At 41.6% G+C, this 15,545-nt stretch overlaps 3 protein-coding genes across 3 annotated transcripts in view; 2 read left to right on the forward strand and 1 right to left on the reverse strand.

Moving 5' to 3' along the window:
* The window catches only part of LOC108571236, an 8,917-nt gene extending 6,226 nt beyond the window's left edge, over positions 1 to 2,691 (reverse strand). Inside the window, exons 1-10 of the mRNA XM_017933236.1 lie at positions 2,547 to 2,691; positions 2,291 to 2,476; positions 1,993 to 2,213; positions 1,777 to 1,904; positions 1,431 to 1,704; positions 1,135 to 1,348; positions 963 to 1,053; positions 459 to 629; positions 136 to 389; positions 7 to 50 (exon numbers count right to left, since the gene is read on the reverse strand). Coding sequence (XP_017788725.1) covers positions 7 to 50; positions 136 to 389; positions 459 to 629; positions 963 to 1,053; positions 1,135 to 1,348; positions 1,431 to 1,704; positions 1,777 to 1,904; positions 1,993 to 2,213; positions 2,291 to 2,476; positions 2,547 to 2,691 — 1,728 coding nt within the window. The remainder of the gene's footprint in view (positions 1 to 6; positions 51 to 135; positions 390 to 458; positions 630 to 962; positions 1,054 to 1,134; positions 1,349 to 1,430; positions 1,705 to 1,776; positions 1,905 to 1,992; positions 2,214 to 2,290; positions 2,477 to 2,546) is intronic.
* A 1,882-nt stretch (positions 2,692 to 4,573) lies between these two features.
* On the forward strand, positions 4,574 to 6,333 carry LOC108571237 (mannose-P-dolichol utilization defect 1 protein homolog). Its single transcript, XM_017933237.1, has 5 exons — positions 4,574 to 4,716; positions 5,339 to 5,404; positions 5,593 to 5,725; positions 5,810 to 6,014; positions 6,091 to 6,333. Exons 1-5 carry the CDS (start codon positions 4,629 to 4,631, stop codon positions 6,331 to 6,333), a joined length of 735 nt encoding a protein of 244 aa, XP_017788726.1. The 5' UTR covers positions 4,574 to 4,628.
* Positions 6,334 to 6,863: 530 nt separating this feature from the next.
* Positions 6,864 to 14,615, forward strand: LOC108571435 (serine/arginine repetitive matrix protein 2). The gene is made up of 13 exons (XM_017933478.1): positions 6,864 to 6,972; positions 7,621 to 7,818; positions 7,904 to 8,028; positions 8,119 to 8,195; positions 8,284 to 8,406; positions 8,489 to 8,703; positions 10,912 to 11,052; positions 11,147 to 11,338; positions 11,428 to 12,124; positions 12,219 to 12,526; positions 12,768 to 12,943; positions 13,008 to 13,155; positions 13,246 to 14,615. Exons 2-13 carry the CDS (start codon positions 7,658 to 7,660, stop codon positions 14,606 to 14,608), a joined length of 3,726 nt encoding a protein of 1,241 aa, XP_017788967.1. The 5' UTR covers positions 6,864 to 6,972; positions 7,621 to 7,657; the 3' UTR covers positions 14,609 to 14,615.
* Positions 14,616 to 15,545: the final 930 nt, after the last annotated feature.

Consider the following 15,545-nt stretch of genomic DNA (forward strand, 5'->3'; position numbering starts at 1 on the left):
CTCGAAATGCCCCGTGTCCGCGTTTTTATCTTCTCGATAATCTATGACAACTGTAGAAATCCATAAGCGATAAAAAAAAAAAGGAATGAATCGAAAAGTGTAAAAAGCGAGAATAACAGGAAAAGCTTGCAACACCTTTTACGGTGTCCTCCAAGACTTGTCTGCAAAGACGCGTCGTAACTCTACTAGAGTAACTCATGTCAGGATGGCTGTTGATCTCTATCAACCACACCGAAAAATCCTCCATGACCATGAAATCAGCCCCGTAAAGCTCGAAGCTGTTCTTTCGACGATCCATAGCTTCCTGACTAGCTAACAACGAACCGACCAACCCTTGCTTCATTCCAGGATAGACGATGTCGTCCCATGCTTTCTCGTTTCCCTGAGACCTGTTGAAGTTTCGTCAATCGCTACTTTGCAACTTGCGGAATGGTGATTCGATCGAGGTGCAAGCATACTTGAGAAACTCCTTGAAGGTCGTGGCATCCCACATATTATCCGAGGGCAAAGCTGGATCCCTATCGCCGCAGTTCGTGTACTTGCACTGGATCGCGTGATTGCACAGATGAATCGACTCGTGGAAGTCCGTGAGACTGAATTTCTGAGAGCAGAACCTCAGATAGCTTTCCCTAGAGAACATACAGACATTCTCGTATGAAATTGCACGCGAAAAGTATCGGATAATAATAGGACAGAGGTTTACCCGAGGAAACTGGGTTAGGGGGGGGATCAATTTCATAGGTGAATTCATAACTGTGTAATCGCGTACAATTGCCGGTCTAAATATAGGAGAAAAGCGTGTGGCATCTTTTATTGCAATGGTAAACTATTCCGGATATGCATTCGCGATAATTGCACAACAATTAAACGACCCGGATACTCGCGAGCACGAGATTACGGCGGTACGATTGGTTCGATTTCTGTATGCGTGTGCCTATTCGATTACGCTGTGGAACATTTACTTGTATATCCAGAGAGTTAGGGGCTGAGCGCAGGTAATGATGAACCACTGTCTGATGTCGAATTTCGTGCTGTATACTAACAACGGTCGTTCTACAAGAGGAGAAATGATGAAACATCCTTTGTTCCTATTTCAACGCATCGATTAAAATTCCTAAAAATTCTATCGATTACCGATATACTTTTGCACGACGTAACGAGTGTCAGATTTATTCGAAGGATTCATCTTCGCCATCACGTCCTCCAGTTTGTTCAAGAGAACTATCCCTCGACCGCGGCTCTTGTTCCCCGGTTTCATGATCCACACGTTCATCACTCCGTCCATGTCGATCTGCGGCCAGTATTTCTTCATCTTCTTCGAGATATGCTTCGCCGCGAGGAAGAATTTCTGTTCACACCAGACGCTAAATTAATACAGTCCTCCTGAAGTTTCTCGCCTACGGTTCAATCCCGAGTCGCGGTCCTCTTACTTGAAAGGGCACGTTGTTTCGAATGAAAAGTGCCTGACCGTGAACGATCTGATAGTACCAGCCGATAAACTGATCCCACTGATGAGCCCAAACCCTCTCCGCCTCCTGATCGATATCTTCGTGCGATTGAGCGCTAATGTAATCGCTGCAACGCTTAATCGCGAACTCTAACGCCTTCACAGGCACTGTGCCAGTCGGCGATCTGACCGCGTTCTCACCCTCCGTGGTGATCTTGGTCACCAGCCATTTCAACAGGCCCAAGCAAGCGGTGAATCTAAGGGAACTCCGTAGATTAAGAAAGAAAATATAAATTGAAGGGATTCGTGGGTAGAATAGCGCGATTCACCGGAAGTCTTCGATGAAAGCGTGCATCTGATCGCCCTGGCACAGGTTGTAGCAACGTGGAAAAAGTGTGTTGGCCACTCCAGCTTCGTAATACCAGTGCATTTGCCTGACGTTCGAACATAAGCCCACCTAAGGCGATCGATTTTCTTAGAAGCATACATTATCCACGTTCGATACGCGGCTGACATGCCTGAGAGAAATCACCGACTTGAGGTACCTTCGACGTAAATCCAGCGCGGCAGTATCTGTTGAAAATCGTCCCTTTGTTGTCCTGCGACGGCCAACCTGGCCATTCCGAGCCGGTGTTCCATAGGAAATCTACCGTGTGGTTCGTTAACATTCTGGAGATTAATTGGCGTTCGCTTTGTTGGTCCTTTAGGTCGCCAATGCCACCTAAGAGTACCACGGGGCTTGCTTCGACGGTGAAGTGTTGGTCGGCTGAAAGGAAATCGGCTAGAAACAATGGTACGAGTGATTTGCAGGACTTTTGGATGATTGTAAAATTATCGATGTACCGGTGGAAGTTTTTCTGAAGAATTTCTCGCACCAGCCTCTCTTCAGCATGCTTTCGCGAATCACTCGAGTTCGACCGTAAATCATGAACGTGCGATGATTCGCTACAGCATCTTTGACTAACTGTTTGATCCTCATGAATCTCTCGTGAAGCGTCGGGGGCAATTCTAAGCTCGGCTCGCTTGTTTCTGTGCGGTAGAAAAATTTGTGCGATGGTTGTGAGTGGGTGTTGGGCGAAGAGTAAGTTGTAAACGGTACCTTGGACTACTTTGGTATCTACTGTATCGGTATCAGTGGTCGGTTTGTCGTTTGTATCGTCATCAACGACGTCATCTTCATTCTTGTCCGCTTTATGCGCGCTGGTCGACTCCAGATTCGACGGCGCCTCATCGTGAGCTTTCATGTAGCGTTCTTGCAAATCCTCTCGAGTTCTTCTGCACCGATGCACACCGCTGATCTTTAATTTCGCTTCATTGCAACGGGTCTTGATGGAGAAAAGACTGGCCCGAACAGGTCGACGTTATTCTATCCTGGATCAGCTTGAAAATAGCCGGAAAATCGAGGAGAAACTACGTTAATAACCTGCGCGTACTAATTGCAACTGATCCGGGTGTACCTGTTGAATCTTCGACGTTCCATCAACGTTCGTTTTTCCCCCTTAATTCATGCAAATGAAATTCAACTTTTAACGATGAATTATCCGTTAAATGTAAACCGCTTCGAGGAAGAATTTCCTCGATATTTCATGATAACGACGTCCCTCGAGCTGATGGAAAATCCGTATTTTCTCTCGGGTAAATAACGAATCGGCGAGGTACGAAAGCAAAACTCCAACTGAACGTGATCGACGAAAGACACGAGGTATGTGTTCAGAATCTAGAATTCCGTAGGCGTGCGCCCTGAAAGCGTTTTAAACCGCCCCAACTATTCGGCGGATTGGATAAGATCGCATGACGTCCCCCAGAAACCATAATTGCACGTCGCATTACAAGATTCCTCAGTACCATATAACAGCTGCCCCTTAAAGATTGACCGTTCAGCTTCGTCAGAGGTCAAATAATTCTACCCTCGAACGTCTCTCGGATAAATCGAGATAAAATCAACCCTTTCGCTACTTAACCAATTACCGTTAGCCAAACGCCTCGTTCGAGCGGCGAAACTTGGTAAAAATGTCGAGCTACCTGCTAATGGACAGGTGTAGGTCGCGTAACGGAATCTCAAAGAGGGCAAAAACAGCGATAAAGGGCGGTTGTTAAAATAGGAGGAGCGTACCAGGCACCCGGAGCGGAACTTGACGAGCACCGAATGCAGGTAAAGAAGCAAAAGCGATCGCGTGGGTTGGCCTAACCACTCCCGTTCCGCAACCGCTGACCCACTTAATACGCGAGCGCATCTTTTGGGCTCGCGTGAAGCAGAGGCGACCCAACGAATCACTTCGACCTGCTATCGCTAATTGCAACCAGTTCGATTTTCACGCTAGATAATCCCCGGCAAGACGAGAATACAGCAGGTCCGGCTAATTTTGGAAATTCGGTCGACCCTTACGCGCTTTCGTTATCGGTCCCTTCCTGCCTTGGCTCGATCGTCGCGTGTGATAACGGCAACAGCGAACAATTATACTGCCTACGAGATAGCGGGTTTGTTGGCGGAGTCGCGTCGATCGATTACGTGGACACTTTCTCTCATCCTTGTATCATAGGTTCTTTTTCTCTTCTTTTTATTACACTTACCATTAGACACGGTGCGATATATTTTCTGGGAAATCATAGATGTACGACTGCATTCGCAGGTGTATGATAACGGTGTGATTCATAAAGATGCTTGAGGATTTGTTACTGGAATATTGAAAAGTGTGTGAAATACAGAGGAACTCCGAATGGAATGATCGGGGGAATAAACATGTCACTGTCGGTGACAGGAAGTAGTTGAAAATAGCAGGAAATGAAGTTGCTCGAGTTGTTTCCTTCAGAAAAGTTCATTTTCTTCGAGTTTCACGATTGATAAATGATTATTTCGTAACAATAATGACGCATAGTTGTTGAAACATGATTCTATTGGTGTATCGTGTTGTAACAATGATGGGAGAAAATGAGAGAGAAAGTGATTTTAAAAGGGGTAGATGAAAGATATGTTTATTTATAGGAGAAAGCGAGTAGTAGCAGTTTAAAATGACCCGCCATAGAATGGATCGAAGAATGATGCGACGATTTATCAGTCGGTATTAAAGTTTTAGTGCAGCAAACTGGACTATGTGCTAACCTAAACGTTAAAGCGGTAGTAAAACGTAATCGTTCTTTACATTCCACGAGGTAGCGAGTGTGAAACGTATGCGTGGCAAATATGGCTCGGTTAATAAAGAGTTTAGGTTTATTAGTGTTCACGGAAGATTGCATGGAGGAATATTTCGATGACTTCAATTTTTTTCACGGTTAGTATACGAGTTTCATTGATGAACAATTGATATTTGATCATTTTAAACTGTCAATTTGTGATAAAATTAATTGTACAAGTATGGCGTCATTGTGTTAGAACCACGTGAACACCATGAGCGTAGTATTCGAAAAATTGAACAATTAAAGTTTGACCTGAGAGAACCTTTTATTTTGTGTATTACAGTTTATTTAATTTTTAATTCATTCTTACGTACAGCGTACGTCGAATATAACGACTCTTGTGAATTTATGAATACGTGCGCAGTTATGCTAATTTATTGGATTACGTACGAATAAAAGTTACGCGGAAACAATGGCGTCTCAAACGTAATTTCATTTTCTTGTACTTTTCGAAGGTTTCGTTTAATTTTATTTCCCGTTGTTTTGTACAATTATGCGAAATAAAAGATACAATTTTCGAACAGTCGAATTTTAGAATAGTCGTAACGATCTCTCGATGATATTCAATTGTTTTCTTTTTCTACGACGACAAATTCGAAGTCATTATTCTTTCGTGGCGATAAAAATTAACGATTCCTATGAAAACCAAAATGAATTTTTTAAGAAGAAGATATGAACCTATTCAAGTAAAGCATGAAAATCTCGAACATGTTTCAGTTGGATGTTTCAAAGCGACTCTGAGCAAAGTCTTGGGCCTCGGCATTATCGGCGGATCTCTCCTCGGTTAGACAGTTTATTTTTAAGTAACCTTTGTAATTAACCACTTTACCTGCGTAACTACCTTATCTGAACAAGGCTGCCCATTCCTTGTAATTTCAAACACTATTCAGAATAATTTTTTCTTGGTAAAAATCTACAAGACTGACTTCAGATGCAACATTATTTCTCTTATATTAATGTTTTTATTCTAGTCAAAGTCCCACAGATTGTAAAAATCCTTAAAAGTAAAAGTGCAGAAGGCATCAATGTTCTCAGTGTGTTATTAGATCTGTTTGCCATTACTGCAATGGTATCTTACAGTTTCATTAGCGGTTTTCCATTCAGGTAATACAATGTAAAAAACACCACAGTTATTGAATTTCATATGTACACCGATGATTGATGAACGAGTTAATGAATGTTTTGCAGTTCATGGGGAGATGGAGTGTTCTTAGGAATCCAAACTTTAGCAATTGCAGTTTTAGTAATGCATTTCAGTGGTAATACTGTACAAGCAACTGCATTCCTTGGTGCTTATTTAGCAGTAGTATTTGCTGCCACGAGTGGGCTGACCTCGGTGAAGATTCTATGGGCTTGTCAAGCAATGAATATACCCATTGTTCTTACTAGTAAGGTATGCTATCAAAAACTGGAGCATTATGTGATATATATGAATATAGCAAAGACTTATAATTTCATACTATTTTTAGTTGATACAAGCCTACACAAATTACACAAATGGAAGTACTGGTCAGCTATCAGCAGCAACTGGTTTTATGCTTTTCTTTGGATCTCTGGCTAGAATATTCACATCTATTCAAGAAACCGGAGACATGACAATGATAATTATGTATATATGCTCTACTGCTGCAAATGCTGTAATAGCTGCTCAAATTTTGTATTACTGGAATGTGGTTACACAGGTCAAAGAGAAGGCAAAGAAAGCTCAATGAGTAAATTAAGAGAATGTTTTGTATTTGATAATAATGAAATCAAAAATAACGTAATAAATTAAAGCATGTATGAATCGAACTAACAGTCTAATGTTGAGAGTATTAGATAGGTGTAATATTTACTTTCATATAGAAAGTACATCCTAGACATCTCATTACTTGTAAAACTCCATCAAATGACAAATTATTGTTTTAAATTTATGATAAATAACAGTCATCCCTCCATGTTATCATTTTTTTATTGTAAAAAGTTTAAAAATAAAAATACTATAAAAATCGCATTCCTCATTATTTATGAAAATTTTCAATTTAATACGAATCTCGTAACGTAGTTCTTTTTTCTTTTTTTTTTTTTACAAAAATTCAAATTTTCTCGTCCATTGAAATGCTCAGTTTTAAATTAACCGCCAAACCGGAAGTGTTATATAGTACGATACTTGTAAAATGGTGGGGGGAAAAAGCGATTTACGCAAGCGTTTCCGACTCTATCGTTTCCGGCTTTGTCGTAATCGAGACTTGTGCAGCGTATGGTGAAATACAGGCGCGCAGTTGTTTAATCGTCGACGATGTTACGTAGTGGGCCGTGATATAGTTGGAAAACACGTTAACAAATCGTCGGAAGATAATAAGGGAGCAACGGTGAGTAATAATCCGGGTTCTTTTTTGGCCAGTCTGGCATGCCCATGCAAAAAATGGGCGTGGATGAGCGTTGGAATAAAAGAGGTGGCCATTTGGGAGCGTCATGGCGCCATCAGCCTTCGCAATCCGGCTTCCCGACGACCATCTTGTTATCGATAAATCAATATAACGCGCCTTTCCTACTATGTAAGCGTTTTTCTTGAGTAAACGAATATTCTACAGATTTATTCTGTTACGCCGTTATTACGATTCGCCAGAGGAATATCAACAGCTACAGGTAAATTGTTCAGGGAACCGGTTCTTGGTAATTCGCTTTGTGTCTAAGCGCGTTCTTGCGCTACAATACCATTCCCTTTTGGAGATAATATTTGCGGTTCACGAAACCGTACGAAACCGATACGTTTTTTACCGCTAGCGATTCGACCGATCCTTAGATGATTACAATACCAGAATTTTCTGGATATCACCGTGGAGAGCGGTTTATCAGTTACAAACACGTGTCCTTGGCTGTTGGATGATGTCCTTTTTTGCATGCCAATTTCGGGCAGTCGGTCAGAGGCAGCTATTAAAATTTTATCTATATTTGGATAAATATCTTGGATATTGAGGAAAAAAGGGAAAGCATTACGAATCCGCCGATTTTCATAGTATTGCAGGAGTAGGTTGCTTGCAGTACTGAATCAAAATGGAATCAATGGATGCGCGTCTTGTGGCGCAAGCATTGAACTACCATGGCCAACAGTTGCAGAAAGTGTGGGAGGGAGAACGCAACGAGAACGAGCTGGCCATGCTCAATCTCAAGGAACCAAATTTTGAAATCTATCAGCAGCGTCAAAAGACTCTAAGGTATGTAGTTGTAATCTCCATTGATTGTATTCTCAGGCATTTTTAAACATAGTATGTATTCAAACTTTTGTTCCATTTTCAACAGCTTTGGCGATAGAGGGAAAAGGCTAAAGCTACAACAATTCCTTGCAAAAAAGGCAGATGCCCTTTATGATAAGTCAAATCTGGAGAAAACAGTAGATCCTATCAAGCAGGAATTAGGAGATGAAGGTAGAGTTTCATTTCCCATTATATCACTATGACTAATCATATGTTGCACAATAGTCTGCAATTGTCTATATCATGTATGTCTCATTGCAGAATTTTATGCAACAATGCCAGGCCTTGATACTTTTGTCACCATGGAGAAATCTCAGCGTATTCGGAATTTTTTGGAGGTGATTACTACTCCTTTTTTAACGAATTACGATAAAATATATATATAATATAATCGATAAATTGTAATAAAAAATTTTTTGCGTACAGAGTTTGGTCGTTGGAGATGTTATTTACGCGCAAGTGATGGGTAAAAGTGCTGCTGGGCTTCTTCTGAAGGTGCTATGCAACTGCAGCGACTGCCCTAGAGTTGTTACTGATTTAGGAGTTAAGGTACATAGTTATTATCTATACCTAATCAATTCGTATCTTTGTTCATTCATCAGTTTCTAATGCATTCTTGTTCAATTATCAGGCTCTAATATTGAACACGGCCACAGTGCCGGCGGTGGACAAGAAAGGTGTAACAAGAGGCTACATGGCAAATGATCTCATCTGCGTCGTAGTCAGTGAAGTTAACGTTGAAGCTGAACGAGTTGTTGCAGTTATGAACGTACCTGCCCGTGAAGGGCAAGCACCGCACCCACCTATGGGACTTATCCATTCTGACGATCTTCCAGAAGCTTATAAGTAAGTAATGAAAGATGTGGATAAGTACATGTACTCCTTGTATTTATAATAATGCTTCACTAACTCTTGTAAACTGACATGTATATCACTATAGGAAATTTTCTATACACGATATAAAACGGTAAAAAGTGTCTTGTGATGCATCAGTAGCACTTTTGACTCAAAATTTTTATTTTGAAATATAAGTCGTTCTTTGAACATTTGCTTATTGCGACATACTTTGAGAGCACTTGTGCACTAACAGAAGGCAGGGGGAATTTTTTCTGTCAGTGGTAGTTTCGAATATAGGATCGATATAACAATCTCGATCGTGATCGAAATGCATCTTCTATCGACAGTGTAGTTATCTTGTTTGTAACTTGCATAATAAGTGAGAGTACAGATTTGCATCTTTAGTGTTTTGTTTAATATTTTTCGTAAAAAAAAAAAAAAAAAAAAAAAAAAAAAAAAAAAAAAAAAAAAAAAAAAAGAAAAAAAAAAGAAAGAAAGAAAGAAGGTAAGGAAAAATGGTATGGTGGCCAAAAGAAGTTGAGATTTAACAGACGCACTGTGATACTAACAAAACAAGGTAAATTAGATTTGATTCCTCTTACACGTTTTTATGAATTTAGGTGCCAGACACTCTCAGTAACGTAAAAAGTTGATAGTCAGTATGATGATGAATTTATAATGTGATACAAATGATTCAAACCTTGAGCATTGGTTGACATGGCTCTGTTGCGCACAATATTCTATCTACGTTTGTGATATGTTACTCTCAAAGCACCAGCCAAACAATGGCGCCAAATGACATCAATGTCTTTTGAGGTTGCATTTCCAGTATGAGATGTTGAGCCTTGGGTGGTCAGAGTGAGTGCTGCAGACGGTAGGTATAATAACGATTTACTGTTGTTTGGTCTCTTATTATAAGCGTATATTAGAATATTTAAGTATAAATAAAAAAGAACTAATTTTTTAATGCACCGATAAAATATTTTTATACATATATGCTGAAGAAATTTTTACTAGAATTTAACGAGCAGCTAAAGTGCATGATTTGTCAACGCGCGCTCTCGATGTATTTCTCGTACGTATTAACATTTTAACGAAATGGCGTAAGACTTTATGGAGTTTCTCATGAAGTTAAAGCAGAGACCAAATAACTAAAATCTTAATCGCCCGAAACCTTTACCTTTAAGCCTCAAAAGAATCGCGCCTTGTCATAATAATGCATCATTTAAACTTACAGCTTAAATTGACAAATAAAAAATAAAAAAAAAATGATGTCATGTTTGAATTGACACCACAAAATGCAAAAACAGGCGACAGTACTACTACATATAAAAAAAAATTTTTTTGGTCAACTTGGAAGATAAAATATACTCAGGCGTGGCTCCCAACCTATCCTAGGGCTATGCAATTTATTTTATCGCACCAAAAAAACTTATAAAAACCAAACCACCGTCGATTGATGATAGGCTGTGTGCTTTTGTGTTGAGAAATCCTCTGATTACAAACATGATACAAAATACTAGAAATATACGTCTTAGCGGTACATGAAAGGTGAGAGACGAGTTTACATAATAATGAGGTTGTGTACCATTGTAAATTTATAAATAAGAAATTATCTGGTAATAAAGGAAACTTACCAAACTTTCTGCAATGTATCCCCGTTTCGGACCCCTGCTGCTTGTTAACGGTACAAACGTAGATTTTGATCGACTCTAATACCACGAGGTGTCTACACAAATCTCTTTCTCTCTAAAAATGGAAGAAACTTTTCTTCCTTTCCCTCTGAAGCATCTTTGGCATTAGTGTCGTATCGTTGAATAATTCATGTAGATCGAAGGGAAGAGGCGAATCGTTACACGCAGGGATGAACAAACCGATGAAGGGTGTGGTGTGTCGCACGTTATGCGCGTGCAAGGAATAGCAGCACAAAAGGACGTGCATATCTAAAATATGCATGAACATATAGATTAAGACGACGAGACGTCGAACAAAAAACAAAACAAAAAAAAAAAAACTAAACTAAAGGGAAAACACGATCATATCAAAAAATAAAACCTCCGCCAGGATATTGCAACCAGGACATGCGAATATTCGGTCGTCATGATTATCAAGTCTTTAGTTTTACCGTTAACGAAGTAGCTTTGGTATCCTCTTTTTGGCAAAAGGTCCAAATGATCTTTGCACCTCGATAATTGGTCATCTCTCTTTGTGGTGTAGGAAAGCAATGGACAACAAAGGACAGTCATACGAAGCGATGTTGGAGAATAGTACTGGCTTCAACAACCCGAACAACATTAAATATCTTTGCGACTTGATGGGTCTCGGTCAAGATAACCATTCCAATATGGTTGGTTTGAGGTAAAATATCTCAAGATTATCTCCCGTGTATTATATTTCATTAGATATCGGTTACATTATTTTTCAACGTGATCTCGAAATTATTTCGTTATAGAGAAAGATTCCCACCTAATGAGTATGCATCGGAATTAAGACAGGCGCAAGCTAGTAAGTGGGCGTTCCGTAGCGTGGCTGAAGGTATTGACCATTTCAAGGCTGGCCGTCACACAGAAGCCTTCCAGTGTCTCAATAAAGCACTTACCGTAGACCCGCGAAACGTCGAGGGATTAGTAGCGCGTGGAGCATTGTAAGTCTCACCACTTACGTCTTCGTACACGATATGCACGTCATTCTGAATTACACTTACTTTACGTGTGTACATTTTTACTGTTACAGATACGCAAATAGCGGCAGTTTTAAGAAGGCGATCGATGATTTTGAGACGGCATTGAAGCTGAATCAAACACACACAAACGCTCGAAAATACATGGCCGAGACTTTGGTTGCTCTAGGTCGAAGTTACGAGGACGAAAAGAAATACGAGGACGCGCAGAAAGCGTACGAGAACTGCCTGGCGATTGCCCCATTCCACGAGGAGGCTAGAAACTCCATCGAGTACATCAAGTCGAAAACATTGACATCCTCTTTGAATCCGTTGGACACGTTCAAGAGCTTCGAGGCTGAGAATGACGTGGGTGAGAATAAAAAGGAGAAGAAGAAACGCAAGAAAGAAAGAAAATCGCGATCAAAGAAAAGGCAAAGGTGGAGTTCGAGTTCCAGTTCGTCGTCGAGCGGATCCTCGAGTTCCTCCAGTTCAGAGTCTAGCAGTTCTTCGTCTTCCGCGAGCTCAAGATCAGCATCCCGGTCACCTAGTCGTAAACGGAAGCATAAGAAAGATCATCGCGGCTCGCTTTCACCACTTAGCAAGCGAATGGCTCAGTACAACAATCCACCTGCTGCCACGACAGCTGCACATGACGTAATCGCTCCGGTAGCCTACACGTCAAATACCAGAGATAAGATGGACGATTATGAGACAAAGGTCCGCAAATTTCTTGAACAGACAAAAGACGACTCTGATTACGAAGATAAGGTAAGAATTCGGATTTTTTCCACATGGAAGTTTTTCTTATCGTTTGTGGGTTCATTGTAGTTGAAGTGTTACGATTTTTTGTCGGTATTGTTAGGTAAGGAAATTCTTAGAAGAAACAGCTAGATGGAAGCGCGAGAGGGAGAAGGAAAAGAAACATTCAGAGAGTGAGAAAATGAAGAAAAAAAAGAAGAAAGAAAAAAAGGGAAAGGACAAGGAGAAGGAGGACAAGAAAAGCCGAAAGAAGAAGAAGAAAGAGGAGAGAAAGAAGCGGAAGAACAAGGATAAGCTCGAACGGGATTTAGAAGCTTTGAAAAAATCTTCATTACCGGATTTAGAACAGTTGGAGTCAAAACTGAATGCGTATTATGCGAAAGTTGAGAAAGAAACCGCTGTCTTAAAAAGGTTTGAACCTTTATGGCCAGTTTCCGACATTTTCCGTTTTTTCTCGTTTATTTTCACAAAACATTTTGTTTGTGTACTCGATGTTTTATGGTTATAGTGCGCAGGTATTATTTTCGGTGTTGCATTTTAATTTGTGTTTCTCTAGCTACTTTTCCGTGGTTAGTCTAATTCTTAAAGATACATGAATGGAAACGCGGTTTTATAACCTACCGTATTTTATTTATGTTTTTATATTTACTAGGTATGTAGCTCAGTATAATGACATAGCTTCCCCTCTTAGCAACGCGGAGAAGCTCGCTGAGAGTTCACGAAGGGAGGAAGAGCTGCGCAGAGAGAGGGAAAGGGAGAGAGATGAAGCTTCAAAGGCATATCACGAACGAGAAACTAGAGTACCAATGACCGCACAGCAACGCAAAGGTAAGTATTAAAACCAGGGGGGACAGAAAGTACTTAGATTTTTTTGCCTATGATTTAATTCCAGTCAATTGTGGTTTTTCACTAGAAATTCAAAGGAAACCTCTGACGGACATATTCGAGCAAGAGTCGCAACTGATTCACCCCGAACCAAAATTACCTACCCTCGACACGGCTGCGTTAAACGCGAAATGGAAAGCTGCACAAGCCGCTAGGTAAGCAAAATGTTCTATAGTAATATCAGATTTGACCAATTCCGTGAAATGTCGCTACGTATTTGGACGTTGTTAATGTTATTTGTTCAGGCAAAAGGATGTTCTTCCGCAAAAATGGCAAGACGTCCCTCCGGAAAGCAAGAAGATGCAACCCAACGTAGACAGTGACGAGGACGATGATAACGAGCTGGAGGAAAAGCTGCAGCGTGCAGCATTAGAAAAGTCTATGAATATCCGGAAGCAGATGCAACGCGAGCTCGCGGAAAAGAGAGCAGCAGCCGCCCAACCCATGTCTGCACCCACTCCACCGCCATTACCTAAAGAACCACCGATGCCGAAACAGGCACCGGTGAAATATCCGACGCCACAACCACAGAACAAATTCCAGTCGTACAAGGACCCGTCGCTATCCGCGCCACAGGCAACACCGACCAAATTCAGCTCGAGTAACAATCTCGGTGGCAAGTTTCAGCCTATCGGGCAAAGTGGTAACAGTGGTGCTGGTCATCCACCAGAACCACCGCGACCACCTCCACCAACGAAGAACCAAAACCAGGCGAAGGGTCCAAGAACAGATTCCGACAGCGAGACAGAAAGACAGCACAGACAGACACCGAAGAAACGGGAATCGACCGGCAGAGGTGGAGCCGTGACTAAGAGAATGAGTAGAGACCGTCCAGCGAAACGTTCGCGCAGCAGATCGCGCAGTGCATCCAGTTCAGGCTCTTCGAGGTCTCGTTCACCGAGAAGAAGTCGTTCGCGATCGTATTCGAACAGAAGATCCGGTAGTTACGAGAGGAAATACAGTCGATCACCGTCAGGTACCTACAGCAGGTCACGATCCAGGTCACGATCCAGATCTTACACGAGGAGTCGCAGTCGTAGCAGATCAGGTGACAGAAGTTATTACCGGAAGAGGCAATTCAGACCGTACAACAACCGCGGCACTTATTACAAGCCACGTTTCCAGGGCTTCAATAATCCTAACCATCGTGGCGGTGGTAACAATTTCCAAAATCGTAATCGATTCTATAACAATCAACACAATAATCGCTTCGGTAATAGACGTGGCGGTGGTTTCAATAATCGCGGCGGCGGACGCGGACGTGGTGGTAACCGTGGCGGTAGGTTCTTCCACGGTAAACAGGGGTTCCGCGATTTCCGCGACCGACGGGACTTCAGGGACCGTCGCGCCGCGTCTCGCGATCGATACAGCGACCGTAGCTATTCCCCTGACCCAATGAGGAAGGTGGATGAGGCGAAGGAGAAGATCAACAAGATGTTGGAGGGAGGGGACGACGTGATGGAGCATCAACAGGGTGGCGGAGGTTCGAACGTTCCTCCGAGTAAAAGGCAAGATGGACCTTTAAGCGAGGGTGAAGAGAGGGACGACGATGACTACGAGAGGTGGGGAGAGGGCGAGGGGGGCGACACAGCTAACAAGGTTGGTTAGGTCTCTTCTGTGTAGGCTTTCGCGAAAGAACAGCCTATCTTCGTGATGACGATCATGATAATCCGGATGATGATGATGATGATGATAATGATGATGATGATGATGATGATGATAATATGAGGAGTAAAAATGATGAGGATGATGAGGATGATGATGATGGTGATGAGCCACACGTGCAAGAAACACACGACCTAGGAGCCAACTAACTCTCGTTTGTTGCTAGAATGAGGAGGTTGGACCTGGCGACGATAACCTGGAAGGCAAGGAGTACTTCATTGAGCGCATGAAGCAGCGAAGCAAGAATGTATTAATGCAGAGAGCCCTCGCTGCTAAGATTTGGTAGAAACCCCGTTGCCGTTGCTGCTTCTTCGATTCTTCTCCTTCATCTGTGATATAGTTACTTTTCCTCGACGTTAGACATCGGCCGGATCACGTGAGACACATGGACTTCTTACCTTATTCTCGTACCGAACGCGCGTATTCGGTATACATAAAAAAAAAGCGGAAAAAAAAAAGAATAACGAAGTGTTACAGGGGATATTATTCGTAAGGAAAAAAAAAAGCGTTATTTTATAGTTGGTCATGACGGTCGAGAGAAATGCAGTCTTTTTTTTTTCTCTTTAACATGTTTCACTTTATCGGAACCAGTATGTGTAACCGGTTCGCTGACACCGAAGAAGATCCGTGTAAATTCTGGGCCGTTTCGCTCGATTGTCATGCGCATGGATATTTACGTAGTAAAAATATCCGTGGTAATGTGTAATGAAAACGTGCGTTTTCTCGCCGATCGAACAGCTTTATATATTTCACATTCGTGAAGGAAAAAAAAAAAGTAAGAAAATGAACGAATACCTTCGTTAATGTTCCCCGGCAATTTTTTTAATTATCAGAGCGAAAAGATTTTACACACCTTTCGATTTTTAGTACTTATTCCTCG

Source organism: Habropoda laboriosa, unplaced genomic scaffold, assembly GCF_001263275.1.
Source record: "Habropoda laboriosa isolate 0110345459 unplaced genomic scaffold, ASM126327v1 scaffold57, whole genome shotgun sequence".
In the NCBI taxonomy this organism is placed as follows: domain Eukaryota; kingdom Metazoa; phylum Arthropoda; class Insecta; order Hymenoptera; family Apidae; genus Habropoda; species Habropoda laboriosa.